The sequence below is a fragment of the Lepidochelys olivacea genome (genome assembly GCF_965140295.1).
Source record: "Lepidochelys olivacea isolate rLepOli2 genome assembly, chromosome: 5".
In the NCBI taxonomy this organism is placed as follows: Eukaryota; Metazoa; Chordata; order Testudines; family Cheloniidae; genus Lepidochelys; species Lepidochelys olivacea.
In genome coordinates this window covers 131,488,133-131,506,217 of record NC_140415.1, presented here as the reverse complement: position 1 = coordinate 131,506,217, position 18,085 = coordinate 131,488,133, and the positions used below count along the sequence as shown (strand labels likewise).

Here is an 18,085-nt window from a genome sequence, read left to right as displayed (position 1 = left end):
CTGGATGCTGAATACGCGCAGCCAGACACCAGGGCGGTTAGAAGAGCACAGCAGGAAGCGCTGCGCATCAGAAAAGCTTTGAATACTAGTTTCATGACTGGCCAGGGTACTGTGTGCCCCTTCTGTTTGTTTCTCCTTGATGTAAACCCGCCCCCTTGGTTGACTCTAAATTCCCTGTAAGCCACCCGCCCTCCCCACTTTGATCACAGCTTGCTTGCAAAGGAAATAAAGTCACTATCGTTTAAAAAACATGTATTCTTTATTAATTGATTATAAAAATAGGGAGATAACTCACAAGGTAGCCTGGGTGGGAGGAGGGAAGGAAAAGGCCACTTCAAAACTTGTTGAATGCCAGCCTTCTGTTGCTTGGGCTGTCCACTGGGGTGGAGTGGTTGGGTGCCCGGAGCCTCCCCCCCGGCATCCTTGGGCGTCTGGTGAGGAGGCTATGGAACTTGGGGAGAAGGGAGGGTGGATAAACAGGGGCTGCAGCGGCAGTCTGTGATCCTACTGCCATTCATGAACCTCCACCAGACGCCGGAGCACGTCCGTTTGATCCTGCAGTAGCCCCAGCGTTGCATCATGCCTCCTCTGATCTTCCTGCCGCCACCTCTCCTCACGTTCATCGGCCACTTTCCTGTACTCTGCTACTGTGTCCCTTCACACATTCTGCTGAGCTCTGTCAGTGCCGGACGACTGCATGAGCTCAGAGAGCATTTCATCGCACATGTGTTTTTTTCACCGCCTTATCTGAGATAGCCTTTGGGATGAAGGAGGGAAGCTTGAAACATTTGCAGCTGCTGGAGGAAAAAAAGGGAGTAAAGTATTTAAAAAGATACATTTTACAGAACAATGGCTATACTCTTTCATGGTGAACAATACTATTCCCATTACACAGCACATGTGATTTTGGTACAAGGTTGCATTTTGCATCTTGTATTGCGGCTTTGGCATTAGAGATCACACACGCAGTGCCGGGCAACAGAATTCGGCTTGCAAGCAGCCATGGTAAGCCATAGTCTTTCGGCTTCTGCAACTTTCATAATAGCAGCGCCCTTCTCTCCCATACCAAGCAAAGAACATTGAGTTGGCCATTTAGTGCTGCCGTTTTCCTGTTAACACGCAGCAGCAGAAACCAAATGAACCTTCCCCCCCGCACCCCACCCATTCAATTCTCTGGGATGATCACTTTACCCCTCCTCCCACTGCGTGGCTGGTATCAGGGAAGATCCCTGCTAGCCAAACGGCCCCCCCACATCGCATGGCTAACTGCAGGGAGGATTTCTTTTCAGCCACAGGCAAACAGCCCAGTAGGAATGGCCACCTCTGAATGTCTCCTTTATTAAATTCCCCTATTTCAACCAGATTACCATGAATGATATCACTCTCCTGAGGATAACACAGAGAGATAAAGAACGGATGTTGCTTGAATGCCAGCAAACACCGGGACCATACGCTGCCAGGCTTTGTCATGCAATGATCCCAGATTACTTGCTACTAGCATGGCATGGTAAGTGTCCTACCATGGAGGACGGAATAAGGCTGCTCTCCCCAGAAACCTTTTGCAAAGGCTTTTAGAGTACCTCCAGGAGAGCTTCACGGAGATGTCCCTGGAGGATTTCTGCTCCATCCCCAAACATGTTAACAGACTTTTTCACTAGCTGTACTGGCCACGAATGCATCCCAAGTCCTCAGGGCTACTTAATCATCAAAAAACGCTTGCTTTTTGTAACATGTATTGTATTTAAAAAAGGTACACTCACCAGAGGTCCCTTCTCCGGGTTAGGAGGGTATTTCAGTCAGGGTGATAAAAAGATCCTGGCTGTTGGGGAGAACGGTGTGCTGTGTACTCTCCACAAGCTCGTCCTCCTCCTCCTCATCCGCAAAATCCTCAGGCATGGCAGAGAGTACCCCATCATCAGAGTCCACGGACTGGGTTGGGGTAGTGGTGGCGGCCCCCCTAGAATTGCATGCAGCTTAGCATAGATTAGAGCATAGCATAGAGCCCCATTTTGTCTTGGGGCTCTGTCCAGGAGCGTCCGTTTGATTCTTGGTTTTCTGGTACTCTGAGCTCCTTAAGTGTCACGTGGCACTGTGTTGCGTCCCTGCTGTAGCCTCTGGCCCTCATGGCCTCGGAGACTTTTTGAAATATTTTGGCATTTTGTCTTTTGGAACTTAGTTCTGATAGCACGGATTCCTCTCCCCATACAGCGATAAGATCCAGTACCTGCCGTTCGGTCCATGCTGGAGCTCTTTTTCGATTCTGGGACTGCATGGTCATCTGTGCGATGAGCTCGCCTGACCAAACAGGAAAGGAGATTCAAATGTTCCCGGGGCTTTTCCTGTACACCTGGCCAGTGCATCCGAGTTCAGAGTGCTGTCCAGAGTGGTCACAATGGTGCACTGTGGGATAGCTTCTGGAGGCCAATACCTTCGAATTGTGTCCACACTAACCCTAATTCGAAACGGGGATGTCGATTTCAGCGCTAATCCCCTTGTTGGGGAGGAGTAGAGAAATCGGTTTTAAGAGCCTTATATGTCGAAAAAATGGCTTCGTTGTGTGGATGGGTGCAGGGTTAATTCGATCTAATGCTGCTAAATCCGACAAACTCGTAGCGTAGACCAGCCCCAGGAGTCCAAACCAGGCAGACTCAGAGCAAACACTGCACTGGGGCTGAGAAAAACCTGTCACAAACTAATGGGAGACTCCCTATCACAAACTGCATTTGCGAAAGTGTATACCAGGTCAAGGGGATGGACAGAGACTAATCACCAGGCAAGGGAAGAATCTCAACAAATCTCCTCTTACCTTCTCTCTTCTTCCTTGCAGGAGAAGAAACAGAGACGGGAAATGCAGACAGTGCAGAGAGCTGACCTGCTTGCTCCATGGAGCAACAGGACACTGAAGATTGAGGGGAAAAGATGTGGAGCCTGTGCAGAGCATGAAATGACACAACTGCTACTGGAATATTGTGTCCAGCTCTGGTGTCTGCACTTCAACAACGTTGTTGAAAAACTGGAGGTTTCAGAGAGCCGTGAGAAGGATTAAAGGATTGGGAAACATGCTTTATAGTGAAAGATTGAGTTCCTTTAATCTATTTACCTTATCCAAGATAAGGTTAAAGGGTGACTTGATCAGTCTATATATACCTACATGGGAGATAGAAACGTAATAATGGGCTATTCAATTTAGTCGACAAAAGTATAACAAGATCTAATAACTGGAAGCTGAAAGACAAATTCAGACTAGAAATAATGTGCACATTTTAAAGTGAGAGTAATTAACCATTAGACCAACTTACCGAGGGTTATGATGGATTCTCCAACACTGGAAATTTTTTTAACCAAGACTGGGTATTTTTTCTAAAAGATTTGCTCTAGTGTAACCACAGCTATTGGACTTTAAGCAGGAATTACTTCAAGTAAGTTCTATGCTTTGCTTTATGCAGGCAGTCAGACTAGAAGATCACAGTGTTCCCTTCTGACCTTGAAAATCTACACGTCCATCAATACATTTTGTCTATCCAAGAGAGCCAGCTCTTGTTGACTTTTTTCCTACTTGGTAGGTGGAGCTACACCAGCTCTACATAATGAGCTACACAAGCTAGGGGGAGAGGGATATTTACAATAAAACAGATCCTTTACATAGAACATGAATGAGTTCTTCAATGAACTAGTGAATGAGTTCTTGAGATATTACCCAATATTAACAGAAAAGGCTAAGAAATCAACAAATCAATTGCAATAACTATTTCTGTTCTCACCTGTCTCTTGTATGTTTCCAGTTGGCTACGCGCTGCATTGGCTTTCCTTAGTTCTTCCTCCAAGCTTACAGTGTTTTGCATATACATAGTGTTCTTCTCCTCTAAGAGTTTCACTTGCCGACGCAGATCACCAAGATCTTCCAGCTTTTTTTTGTATGACTCTACCTGGCTTTCTAACTTAGCCACTTTATCAGAAGAATGCCTGGATGAGAATAGAGAAGGAGAAGCTGCATCAAACCTGTTCAGACTGTAAACTTCGGGGCACGGACCATCTTTTTGTTCTTTGTTTGTACAGTGCCTGGTCCATGGGTAGGACTGCTAGGCACTATGGTAACACAAATAATATATAATAATATTCAAAATGCTAACATAATAAGCGCTCTGAAGTCTCCTCAGTATTAAACTCAATACAGAAATGGTTTCCAAACACCAGGAGGAGCATAAGAAAGCTAACAACTTATCCTCACTGCTATGTTTCTTGGCTTTCTCTTTGCTAGCCTCTCTGCTTCTCCCCTCACCAACCTACCCAAAATGAGGTAGTTTCCAATGATATCACTCTTTCTGCTTGAATGTATTACTGTAATCTTGTCTGTTTCTTCATCCAGTTCTAACTATTTTCATGCCATCCTCTCTCTTAGGCAATCTCCACCTCAGACTCCTAATCCAGCCTCAAAACTCACTTCTTTCAGGCAGCCTTTCAATACTATCCCTGCATCTGCTCTTGTTTTCATGCCTACCAACAGATTAATTGTTTTTAAAACAAATTAAAAAATCTGAAAGACTTGAGCATCTTTACTGTCAGTGAAAGAAAACAGAGTGGAACACACAAAGAGCTGTTATGCCCATTTACAGGACAGCCTGTGCCCTCTCCACGCAGTGGCAGTTTAGTAGATTAGATTAAGAATTTTAGGAACATGGATGCAGGATGGGGTTCAGTTTATAATGCTCACCTTTGAATAAACAGCTCTCATTGCGGAATATCACAATTTAGAAACATAGCCAAAGAGAATTTTATCAAATTTTTCAAAGAAATTTACCATTTGGTTATGAGCAAACAAAAGACATTTCAGGCCAAAGGATAATTTTTTATAAAAAGTTGTAAATGCCTTAAAACAGGGGCTTATAATGATGAAGGGCTACTGCATCCATAATACTGATAGTGTGGCAATGCCACATATACAGTGCTTAATGATGTGAGATCAGGTTGCTTGACTGCCAAAAATTCGCAACCTCATAGTTTTGATGGTAACTGGATGCACTTTGGTGCTTGTTGATAAACTACTTTAATGTATGCAAAATTTTGAAACTACATGAATGTTAATGGAGATAAATTGATAGTACAAATGTTGTTTTAGGAATAAAAAGAAATATACATCCTAATGGTTAGAGCAGTGGTCCCCAACCTTTCTGTAGAAATAGCATATTGCTATTCCCAGAAGACTATGGCGGGCACCAGACACCCTGCCACCGAAATGCCGCCGAGAAGCGGCAGCAGCAAGAAGTGTCGCAGCCGAAATGCTGCCGAGAAATGGCAACGCTTCTCGACGGCATTTCGACAGACGGTTCTCCGGCGGCCACACCCAGAGGCAGCATTTGAGCGGTGCGGTGTCCTGGGGGCGCAAAAAAATACCCCGGCAGGCGCCATGGCACCCGTGGGCACCACTCTGGGGACCACTGGGTTAGAATAATAGTTTACCTAAGTACATCCATCTCATCCTTCAAAGACTGAGCCTCTTCTGCTAAAGTGGTTAGCTCTTCATTCTGCTGTCGCAATTCTGCAATTTCTTTTTCCAGCTCTTCACAACGTATTCGATAATCATCTTTGGCTGCCTCTAGCCTACAGAATTGAAATAAAACAGTAGATAAGAAAGGTTATGTTCTAACCACAGACCACTGCTACCTTCTTCCTTTATAGCAACTTTTTGAGACAATAAAAAAATAAAGCCAATGAACATCATCATGTTGCCAGTTTCTCTTACATTTTCAAGGAGGTGGAGGTAGCTCCAGTTTTATGGGTACACATGCTTCTAAGTCAATGTCATCAACAACTCTGCCTTGCAGTGCAACAAGGAGATGTATACTTTCCATCATAGTTTTATTTGAAAGAAAGAAATCCTAAGGCTTTCACATGCTACTGAAAATCTTTGCTAAAACACTCCTCTCAGAATGCCTGGGGCACAAAAATATAATCTTTTCTGGCGCACAAAGAGGATTACATTTACACTTTGTTTTATCCCAGCATAAGCAGGATTATGTACAATGGTCAACATTTTCCAAATGCAGGTACCTTAGACAACATACTCTATCCACATTTGGGCAGCCAGATAAGTGGCCTTTTTTTAATGGAAGCTGCGGATGTTCAGCACCTCCAAAAGATCCCATTTTGGCCAACATTCAAAATGTGCTGAACAAATAACAGAGCCTTTGCCCTAAGAAATTATACCATAAATGCATAAGAGAATATAATAGGATACAGTAGAAGTGGGGTGTGCTCTTTAATAGATGGAACACAATGTAAAATATGGTTGTTCAGGTTTTTGAAGGAGAGAGGTTGCATGGTGTAGGATAAATATGAAATTAAAGAATTAGAGTTAGCTTAAATTTGAATTAAATTAGGGTTAGCTTAAATTTGGTTAAGAAAAATGTGCTGTAAAGAAATGCCCTGACTAGGAAGTAGAAGGGAGGCCTTGAAAATAAGTTAGAAGGTCAGAAGGAATAAAGCAGAGAGGATGTCTGGTTCAAAGAATAACTAATGAGATAAAAGGAAATTTCTAAAAAGATGACCTTTGGCCAATAGGGGCGACTGCAGATGGTTTTAAATAAAACAAAGATTCTGTCTTAAAATGAGCCAACAAGGCCCTTCTCCAACCACACATCAGTGGTAAAGCCTGTGTGAACTCAAGTGCAATGGGCAAACTGTTGGACCGCAGTTATGGGAGGAAAGGCCTTGGGGAAAAAAGGAGGTTGTAAATCTTATCTGGATTAAGACTGGAAATAAGAGTGAACTGTCTCAAATTGGTTGTTACCTGAAGTCAGTAATTGGCAGTGACATCACTTGTTTGTTAAAGGGTATAAAAAGTAAACTCTTACAGGACCCATTGCTTACACCCACCTGAACAGGTTGGAGTTGATCAATGTGGGACCAAGCACCCCAGCTTTAACCCATTTGTAAGTACCTTGATCAAAGGCTTATAAATGTTTTGTTATTGTTTGGATGTAGTAAATTGCTTAGTATCTAGGCTTTTTAGGCATGTTTAAAGCAATTGTATACATACCATTTGGCCTTTCACTTTAATAAAGGAATTTATGGTTAAGTTAGTGTTTGGTGGTTTACCGTATTAATATTAATTCAAATATTCTTAATAATTCCAACACATGGTAAATACTAAACGGGAGCGGTACCAAGCACAGAGGGCAATGTGAAAGAAGGCATGAAACTGCGAAGGGATGCTGGGAATAATCAAGAGAAATTTCGGTGAAGCATCCTGTTTGGGGGGAGGAAGAGATTGCATAGGCAAGGCAAAGCTGTGCGGAGCCTTGGAAGTGAGAAAGAAGAGCATGACTTTGATACAAAAAGAAAATGAAAGCCGGTAAAGGTAGCTAAGAAGGGGATGGGTCAGGCAAGAGAGAGCAGCAGTTTATTTAATGAGACCAATGAGAAAGGGGTTACAAGATCTGAGACAAGATATGGTCAATGGGAGAGGCAAGAGAAAAAAGAAAATAAAAAATGACACACAGTTTCCGGGACTGACAGACCAAGAAGGCTGATGATGTCATGGACAGAGAAGAGAGGAGAGGAGAGATTTTGGGTGGGAAGAGAACAGGTTTAGACATGATGCTCTGAATTCAGCCCAGATGCACTGGGTACCAATGAGGCTGTAACCACTTTAAATCTGATTTACTGGAGTTTGCAGTAGTAGTATGTCACACAGGCTTGAGAATTAAACTTGAAAGACATAATGTAGAGAGTGCAGAAAAGAGGACACCGAGGGCAGAGTCCTGGAGGATAGATGGAGAGGTGGCAACGGAACAGGCCACAAGGAAAAAACTCTTTAAGGACAGGTCAATATTCTAAAAGGAGAACTAGCAGGGGCAGACCTGAGCAGAAGTGTGCGGAGGAGAATGAACTGATCAACAGAATGAAAGAAAGTGCGGAAAAAGAAAGAGAAAAGAAGAAGCTGATCAGCATAACTAGGAAGTGGTCATTAGTGAATGTGGTATGTACAATTTCAGCAGAATGAAGATAGTGATGTCAAGACTTAAGAGAGTCAAAGCATTAATTAGCAGGAATATGTGTACACTACTCATACATAATGTGGATGTAAGGAGGGAAAAGGACACTAGTTGGAGTAACATAAAATACAGTGAATTTTTTTTTAGGATAGTGGAAAATGAGAGCATGTTTGAACACAGAGGGGAAGGAACCAAGACAGAGGGACAGCAGCTAAGAGAAATGAAGCAGTGGGAAAAGACTGGACCAAAGCCACTGGTTCTGAGGTAAGAAAAGGATTGAAAAAAGACGTCAGAATCAGAGATGGGGCAAAGGAGGAGACGGTGGGATTGGCCCCAGAGAATAAGAGAGGTTGTTGATTTTGCCCTTATTGAAAGTGGCATCATCTTGAGAAGAAATAGTAGAAACAGAGGAAGGGGACAGAGTAGGAGGCTTATGTAGTTAAATGTGGTGGATAACTTGTCAGGTGTTAGACGCACAGAACTAGAAGAGGGAAGAGAAAGAATTATTTGGAAGAGAACAAAGCAGAGCTGAGGCAGGAAAAAACAAAGTGGTAGTGGAGGAAATGTGAGTGGGAGTGGAGCTCTCTCAAGCACTGCTTTTATCTTTGAGTAAATCACAAAAAATTGTTTTTTCAAACTTAGCTGAGGAAACACTCTATTATTAATGACACTGTCCATACCAACCTTTCAACTGGGAATTTCTTGGTTTTGAGGTAATCTTGTCCAGAACAGTGGTTAGCTGTAAGTCTATATATTTTATCCTCACTGAGCTAAAAAATGTCTGAAGGGATTACATACAGATTTTTAAACTACTACTTTGAGCAGACAGCAAGCATGGAAAATTTCAGCCTAAAAAGCAAAATGTTCATTAAATCTAAGCTTATAAAAAGATGGGTCATAATGGCAACTTATTTGTAAACTTAACTACAGCAGTCATTATGAGCACCCAATATAATATTTCAACATAACTGCCAATAGGAACAAAATGTTTACTAGTTAAAAAGAAATATCTGCTTTCTGGAATACTTCATAAGAAGTCTGTTAGTTTGAAATGAAATTTACCAACTCTGGATCTCTTTACCTAAATGTTTCCTCCTGGAGCTGTTCTAACTGTGTCTGTAGTTGCAGGTGCCTTCGCCCTGCAGGGCTGTTGGGATCTTCTATAGAATCAGATTGGTTCAAACGTTCCATCAGGATCTGGTTCTCAGCTAGTAAACTACTTTTCTCCTCTTGAAGTGCTGCAACCTGTTACAACAAAATTGCAAAACTGGAACAATGAAATTGTCAGCTTAAAGAGCAAAACTTGTGTGCAAGTGATGGAGCTAATATGACCCATAACTGGCGATAGATAGACTTTTAATAAATTTATATGAGAGCAACACATCCTAGCCTTAATATTTATCCAATTGCTATGTGATGTACCCAAGGTATTATAACAATGGGGGCGTAACAACATTAATTTTTAAGAATATAGATTCTAAATTATGTTTATTAGAGACATCTAAAACCAAACACAATTTAGCCAGTTATTAAACAAAAAGACTAATACATTAAAGTCTTAGTCTACCTTCGAAACCAAAATGTTAGTGTGCTGTAATAAAATCTTATTAAAGCGCACTTTTACTCTGAAAATTGACTTTGATAAAACATCATTTCTGAGCTCCAGGTTTATTCTCTTCATTCTCTTCCAGATCAAGTTTGCTCAATTTACTCAAAAAAGATGACCTAAGACGTGTTCTTCACATAATTTTTGTATTGGTGTAACTATTTTGGTAAGGGGCACGACTCTCCCCCCCCCCAAATAGTTATACCTGTACAACTCCTAATGCTATAATACCAATATAGCATATTCCCTTCTTGTATGAGAACAGCTATACTAGTATAAAGCCCCTTTATACTGCAATCACACTCAGGCAGATTGTATTTTTATAACTAAAGTGGTATAGTTAAAGAAGTACAACTTCTGAGTATACTTTTAAAAAGACCAGTCTCCAAGCTGCCTCCTTTCTTCAGCTGCCTTAGAGTCACCATGCCCCTTCTTTCTCAATCTAACTCCACAATTTCCATAAATTTATTGTGCACATATAATAAACTACCTACCTGCATATCTAATTCATGGCACCTCTGAGCAATTTCTTCTTTTGTTGCTAAGGCTTCATTTAATTCTTCTGTAGTTTTCTTCAACTATTTAAAATTAATATAAACATTTTTATTTTCACAATAACATTACTATAATACATGTAATTCTCTGTAACCATAAAGGATGTTGAATTATATCATCACTGTAAAGTATGTTTTTATGCTCATATTTATTTATTTTGAAAAAAATCATTAACTATTCTACTTTTATAATAAGACAAAGGGGCACTTATCATTAAAGAGCTCAGATAATTCATATGTGAGAGATGAACATAGCTGAAGGCAATGCTCTGTTCCAAGACAAAGTATTAAGGCAATCATTTTCATTGTCCATGTTGAGCTCAAGAACCCACACAACCTGAATGTTGGAAGGTATACCACCTCTGTACATTTAAAAAACTGTCAACACCACTTTTCTTTACAAAGAGTGAATAGTTTCAGTTTTCACTATGTTTGCAAATACACAAAGGACTGGGAGATGGATTACAAGGAATAGACAATTAAGGTAAAACCTGTCTAGCCACTGGGTACACTACTTTTGCAGCACAAAGGGGAAACAATTGCTGTGGTAGAGGAAAAGTCTAAATCTGAATGACATCATTTAACATATACATTTATTCAGTTATGTCTCTAAAGGACTTTATAATAACGGAAAGATTTATGGCTTCCAAGTTTCTCTAGGATTGTAAAATTAAGTACATACAAAGAAAATCAGTCCGAGAAGCAAGCATAAAGACACTATGTATTTTTGGAATACATGTCAAGAATTCTTAGAAGCCTTACAAGGGCCTCCTACTTCTCTCGACGATCCAATCTATTGTAGAGAATGGCATCCTTTTCATTTTTCAGGTTTATAAGGGACAGCTGACATATAAAAATGAACTCCATCTCTTAGACAGTATGTATGGCCACACAGATAACTTACAATATAATGATTCATTAAACACAGTACCATTCTCCAGATTATCCCTCTACCATTTTAGGGACTGTGGTTGAGGCTGTAGAAACACAACACAGATGACAGAATGTGCTCTCAAAATGCACACACAATAGCTGATGTACATTTGGTCCAGCATTTTTCACAAATACTTCAGCCACTGAGGAATTTTCCCAAAATTTCTCAAAGTAGGAAATTCACAACAGTTCCCAGGACTGCCACAAGGATATTTGAGCCTGATCTAACCCACCAAAGCCAAGTAATATCTTTCTATTGACTTCAGAGAGAGTTGGCTAGGGCAAAAAAGTTTTGTCTACAGCTAATAAATGTTACTAATTCTATTTAGTTTCTTCCTGATTATCTTGTGACTTGTGAGGTCTTCACTTTTGCTATGTCAGAAATAATGCCAGTTTTGAGCATGTTAGCTACAAACTATTCATAATGCTTATAATGAATTTTATTTTCCAAATAAATATTTTTGTTCTGCACATGCATTGTGAACAATCACATTCAGAATTATACATCCCAATGTTCTTTTATTTACTTATTTACTTGTTTAAATGTAGCACATACTACTGATTGACATAAGCCACAGATAAATATATGTAATTGCAACTTTTGATTAACTGACTTTCTTTTAAAAAATCGTACTTTAACAAAGAAAAAATATTACATTTAAACTTTGAATGTGTGTTCCTTTGTTTGAATCTTCCCAAAAGACTTTCAAAAAAAGAGAAGAAGAAGATGATGAGGCAGCCTGCTTACAACATACCATATACCAGACTGACTGCACACTGATTTCCTATGATTAAAGAAAAAGAAACATCTGGTCTTAGGTACCTGACGATCAAGGTCAACGTAAGCATCATTTCCAACAGAGACTGGAGATTCTTTACTCATCAACTGCAATTAGATTACACTGGATTAGAAAAAGCAAAAGATTTATTTGTATATTAAAAGCTAAATTTTCATTTATAAAAAAACCCAGATCAATCTTAAACTCAAGAAAGATTTGTTCTGAAGATAAAGCCTTAAGTTTTCACACCACATTTTTATGTATGTTATACAGAGAGAATTATAAATCTGCAAGACAAACACTCTAAAGGAATATGAAAAAAAAATCTTATCTGGTACATTTCTCTCTGTAAAAGCATGCCTGTCTATCATTCATCATGAAAAGCTCGGGATGCTTTTTGCAGAATACTGGCAGCAATCCATATGGCAGTAAAGATCTACTCCGGAAATTTCACTCTAACAGTGGTTCTCAACCTTTTTCATACTTTGACCCCATGTAACACCAAAACAAAAAATCTGGGGCCCCTGCTCCTCCCATTTAATTAAAAAAAAAAAAGAGGTGCAGATTATGACTCTCCCTCCTGACTTGTTTGCAATTTCTAGGTTAAGAGCCCATGCTCCGAAATGAATATTTTCAAAACTGAAACACTACAAGTTGCATGATATATTAATTGAACTATATTGTTTGGAGAAACATAACCTGTGATTTTTTAGGGTTGGTGGAAAGAGAGAATCATATATCTTTCTTAGTTATAGCTTTCTAGGGAGGCTCCAGATTGGCTGAGATGCTTCTCCAGAGGAAAAAATTAGCAGATAAGAAAATATATCCTCTTTCTGAACAGACAACCAATCTTTTACAATATCAAAATGGCTAGAGGGGAGTTCAAATATAAAAACAGTGCAAAAGGAAATTCCCAGATTGAGGGGAAAAAAAAACTATGTTAAGACAGAAGTTAAGACTGAGATACATACTAGTAATATACAGATAAAAATAATTATGTTGACATTAACCCCAAAACAAGTACTACTGTACTGCTTGTTTGGGGGATTATTGGAACATACTCATTTTTGGTATGTTTTTTCTATTACATGAATAATAGAAATTAGAAATGAAAAGGACTAACCAATCTAACCATACATCTAACCAATCCTGATTCCAATGCAAGACTGTTCCCTTCAGTGTAATTCCTCATGCTTCATCTAGCCTGGGGTTAAAAATCTCTCCACAGCCCACTTCCACTACATTCTGTTGATGACCACTCTATAGTTACACAGCTCATTGTCATAATTTCTTCTGCTACCTAGCACTCAGTTTTCTTTTGATTAAATGACACCCCATAACTTCTGGTTACATTACAATGCACAGTAACAAATTGCTCCCCATCCTCAACATTCATGCCATTCACATATTTGTACACCTTTGCACCCCACTCTCTAGCTGTCATTTAGCCAACCTATAAATATTTAGGCATAGTCAATCTTATCTCCAAAATCCCTCCAGCCATTGACCATTTGTGTTGCTCTTCACTAAATTCTTTCCAGTTTATCTACAACCTTCTGGTGACAAGCTGCTCAGAAATGAAATATTCCATCTACAGAGCCCAAATTCTTATGAAGAGGGATTATAAAGTCCCTGTGCTGTGATTTGGTGTTTCTGCAATGCCAAGTTAATGGCCTTTTTCATTGCCACAAACCATATCGTTGTGAACTCGTATCTAATTTATTGCCTTAGTTTTCTAAGTTGAATATCATTTTGTAGTCCCCTGCCAAAAAGTTCTAACCTTGCTAGGCCCCTTAGTATTATTTCCTTTCTCCTCAGAGGCATTCACACCACCTTCCAATCACCTGATTTTTTTAGTGGCTGTTTATATTCTCTTCCAGATCATTAATGACGATGTTAAGACTGAACCCAACACTGACCCTGTGGTGCCCACTTAAGCCATCTCCCCTGCCCAGATGCCATCTATCATAACCTTTTAACAGACCAGCCATTAGTTTTCAGTCTCACTATGACAGCATCCCTAACCAAGACAATTTGATTTTTATAAGACTTCACAAGAAGCTATATAAAATGCTTTACTAAGAATTATATGATCCGAGCTTTAATTTCAACCCATCCTTCATGATTCAGCCTACAGAAACCTCTAATATTTTCCCCCAATTAACCTATTCTTTGATAAATGAGAGGTAACAGATCCCTGATCTTAAAAGCACAGGCGAAACAATCTGGACTACAAGTTCATTTAATCAGTTTATATTTTAATATTTTTATAGAAAATATCTGGCATTCCTTTTATTATTCTAATTACACCTTTTTCATGCCCACAGTTATGACAAGCAGCATTACAAAAATAAATATATATAACCGTGCTAGGTGTTATTAAAACCTTTATCCAATTTTAACTGGTTTGCTCATGAGGGCTGAGTTATTAGTGTTGTCATGGATACAAGGTTGGCAACTAAGATTATCATGAGATGTGTGCATGAAGGCCCTAGAAACATACACTTGATTCTTCTTGTTTATCATACACGACTGTTCTCTCTCTATTCTATAAACGTAATTTGCAGCTTATTTTATTATGTCATAACATGAAGATGTTTGATACTGCTGTTGCATTATATATAAGATGCATGCTAATTTTATTTCCCTTTGTCAGACTAAGCTATCTGTTTTCTGGAGATTTTTTATTTTCAAGAGACCCAATGGTATATCTAACATCTTCTACAACTTCTAGTATGGTATGACTTTTGACTTTTTCCACCATCACTGATTATTCCATAAAGCAGCCTCTACAAAGAATAGTTCTGACTGAAGACAAAACGAACCTTGAAAATAATTAGGCTGAAACACAGGAAAACTGATATTTGCTATCTCTGTGAAAACAACATTTTTGGGACCAATCTAAGGAGCAAGTCCCTCTTGCTATGCAACCTCAGACAGGTTTGAAACTGCCTCAAGTACTCTGCAGTAAAGAGCATGATCTTATTTTCATGGTCTGGTGGACATGCTTATTGAAGGGGAAAAGGAACTTGTTATAAAGTCTCTACGTTTAGTTATTAGGAAATGAAGGTGTTTTCCTATTTATTGGTAAAGAACTATCAACCTTCCAAATGACTATTTATATATGAGGCTTTGGAAAAGAACAGCATAATTTGTCAGATGCATTATGAAGCAATTGCAAAGCTGTATTGTCACAGAAATAGATTTCATGAGAAATATTAAATTTTTGTTTGCCATGAAAAATCAATCTGTGTAAAATGTGAAATTGAAAAACTTTATACTAGATTTTTCATTGCTTTGAAAACCACACACTTCGGCCCCCATCCTGCAAACTTATGAGTTCAATGGAACTACTTATGTGCATGAATGTTTGCAAGGGCCTTAGAATCTCAATGCTGGAAACACATGAATTCAGCTCCATTGAAATGAACAGACTATCAAGGGACTGTTTGGTTTATACCGGGTTTATAAGGTGTTTGAAATGTTTCAGAATCTACCTGAAGAAACAAAGATTTTCCATTTATTTTTTAGCTTGGGATTTTACTTAAAAAATTTGGATAAAGTATACAGTTGTTCAAAAGCACAGGAAATTCAAATAAAATGAAGATTCTTTTAAATTCATTTTCTTGTACAAAATTTCACATGTGAAATTACCATTTCGCAGAAAAAAATACCACCTTAGGTATAGGCTATTACAGGTGATAGATGGGCCAGTTCTGCTGGGGTGTGAAACACGTTTCCATGAGCAGTATTACTTATTGTGTATAAATTAATAAAATATCATCTATAAGCATTTACATATATTTAACTGAAGTAGAAAAATAAACTATGCAATACAGTAGAAAGATTTATTTAACAGGTCTTTTTATGTAACTAATTCTTAAGACAGTCTAACTGCATGGAAAGAGTTTTGCTATGCTTGGATGATGTAGGTATGCAATACCTACACTTCTCACCTGTCTACATGGCCATCATATCAGCACTTATTTGGTGACTCCTCCACATACTTGAGTCACTCAAATCCCTCTGCAGAGGTCTGTTCCAAGCAGTCCATCAGACCATGAAAAAGTTCTGAATGTCCTGGATCCAAGAAGACCCTAAACCTTTTGAACTTTCTAGGACCCATAGAGGCTACCTACTTGAGGCAAAATAAGAACACAATTCTTTGGCAATAACTCTTTATCTGTTGCCCATCCAGCTATGTTTTTCGCCAAAGATGGAGATTGCAGCTCTGAAGATTTTCCTGGGACCTGAACTCTTGACTCTGAGAAGGATTTGAAGATTTTTGAATAAGCATCTCAGAACTCTCCATTTGGTTCCGAATTCCTTAGTCTTCTAAACTCTTTGAATGATAGAGTCAAGCCACTTCGATCTGGAGTATTACTTGGAAAGGAGCTCTTTTGATCAACTGAGTTTCAAAGACCCCTCCAAAGGAGAGCCCTCAGCCTGTGGTGTCACTTTTTTCTTGGCACAGGGCACAAATACTGAAAAAGCTTCATAGCCACTGGACAAATGCTTCATTAAGCCATTAAACAATGGGCATGATTATTAATATGGATACCTTATTAGATTAAAGAACACATCTCCTGAATACAAACTTATTTTTTGTCCACTGTAGCAAAGTGGAAAGTGCTACTAAAAACTGGGGACCAATAAAAGACAGCTATAAAAAATCCTATCAAAACAAATTGGGGAGGGGGACATAGAAAAGGAGACACACATGCACAAAAACTGCCAAAAAAACCCACGTGGTCAGGAAACCAGGAACTGACTCCCTGACAGCACTGGCTTAGGGAAGGACAGGGAATGAAAGATAATCTAGGGGGATGGGTTTGTTTTTTTTTAACCCTCATTTCCAGAATACTAAATCTGAGAAGCAAGTGTGCTTGCCCCCTACCAGTTTTAGTACTCTACATGGTTCCATGGTCATCAAACAGTTCATATGACTCCTAGACTATGGATTGCAGAGACAAGTCATGATGAAGACTTGAGCAACCTTTGGATCTGTATCATTTATTTCCCTTTTTGGGAACTGTAGGAAAAACACATTTTATATATTGGTAGACAAATCTGAATTTATCACACTGAAGACAGCTTAGTGTTCAACTGCTGATTTATCAAGATCTAAGTGGAATTAGATGCTTAAACATGGTGATTTTTTCTAACATGCAAAACTGATCATCAGTTATGTTAACATCAGTTAAACTGATCATCAGTTATGGATTGGGAAAGAAAGACATATTGGCAAAGACCTTAGTGAACTTTTGCCTTCTTGTGGAGCATGTGCCAAGAAAACATTTACTTTGGAGGTCAGCAAAATCTCTGCCCCTTTTAGATTTCCTGTCTCTCTCACATTAATTTGTCCTGAGTTACAAACCATCCATGAAACCTGTTTCCGGTCACAGAAGAGGCCACTCGGCTGCTTTTATGTCAGTGAGGTTGAGCTACTAAAGTGGTTTGAAGGGAGTTGCTCCATCTGAATCAGAAAAGTGCTTTATAGCGTTGGGTTTCAGCTAAGGCACTATTAGCTAAAGCCCCATAGGCAAGACCCAGAACTAAGGCACGGAAGACCTACTGAGCTGAGTATCCCTGTATTAGGCAGGCACCTGTTTCAATAGCCAAAACTCGGAAGAAGTAATGGCAGCCATTAACAACCGATTTCACTGTATTTGCTTCCTTTCTGCTATGCTTCCATCTAGTGTCTCAGCATGACTCATCAGTTAAAGCAAGATTGTGAAATCATTCCTTAAAAAAACTGTATATAGTCAACTTGCTGATCTAAACTAAACATTGCTAAGCTTACCAAAAAAGGTGGCCTTTCCCCACTTCTCAGCTTTAAGAACAAATGCTCTTGTGAGGTCTCATGTTACTAAAATGATGTTATTTTTACAAAACATATTACAGTACATTTATTGACTACTATGAAGTATTACCAGGAATAATTAAAACTAAAAACTAGACAACAGCTAACAAATGAGAAACTATATTTTGCAATGCATTTCCTCTTTTTACTATACTTGTTCACTTACTTGCCCATTTACAAAATTCAGTAATTCAATGAGTCTCCCCGTTACTAGGTGCAAATGAACGACGTTCTACAGTACTTGTTTTGCTACTTACACAACAAAATATAGTGTGTTGTTAGGAGCCATAGGAAAGGAGAGGTAAAGGAAGGGGAACCCTGTATCAATATCTAGAAGTTTAATCTTCTAGATTTAA

General features: G+C 39.2%; 1 protein-coding gene across 4 annotated transcripts in view; it reads right to left on the bottom strand.

The window, feature by feature from the left end:
* The window catches only part of HOOK3 (hook microtubule tethering protein 3), a gene marked incomplete at its 3' end in the record, with an annotated part of 143,297 nt that overhangs the window by 70,439 nt on the left and 54,773 nt on the right, over positions 1–18,085 (bottom strand). For all 4 annotated transcript variants that reach the window (XM_084628916.1, XM_084628918.1, XM_084628917.1 and 1 more), the window contains exons 7-11: positions 11,911–11,973; positions 10,095–10,178; positions 9,076–9,239; positions 5,458–5,598; positions 3,762–3,963 (exon numbers count right to left, since the gene is read on the bottom strand). In XM_084628916.1, the coding sequence (XP_084485042.1) occupies positions 3,762–3,963; positions 5,458–5,598; positions 9,076–9,239; positions 10,095–10,178; positions 11,911–11,973 (654 nt within the window). The remainder of the gene's footprint in view (positions 1–3,761; positions 3,964–5,457; positions 5,599–9,075; positions 9,240–10,094; positions 10,179–11,910; positions 11,974–18,085) is intronic.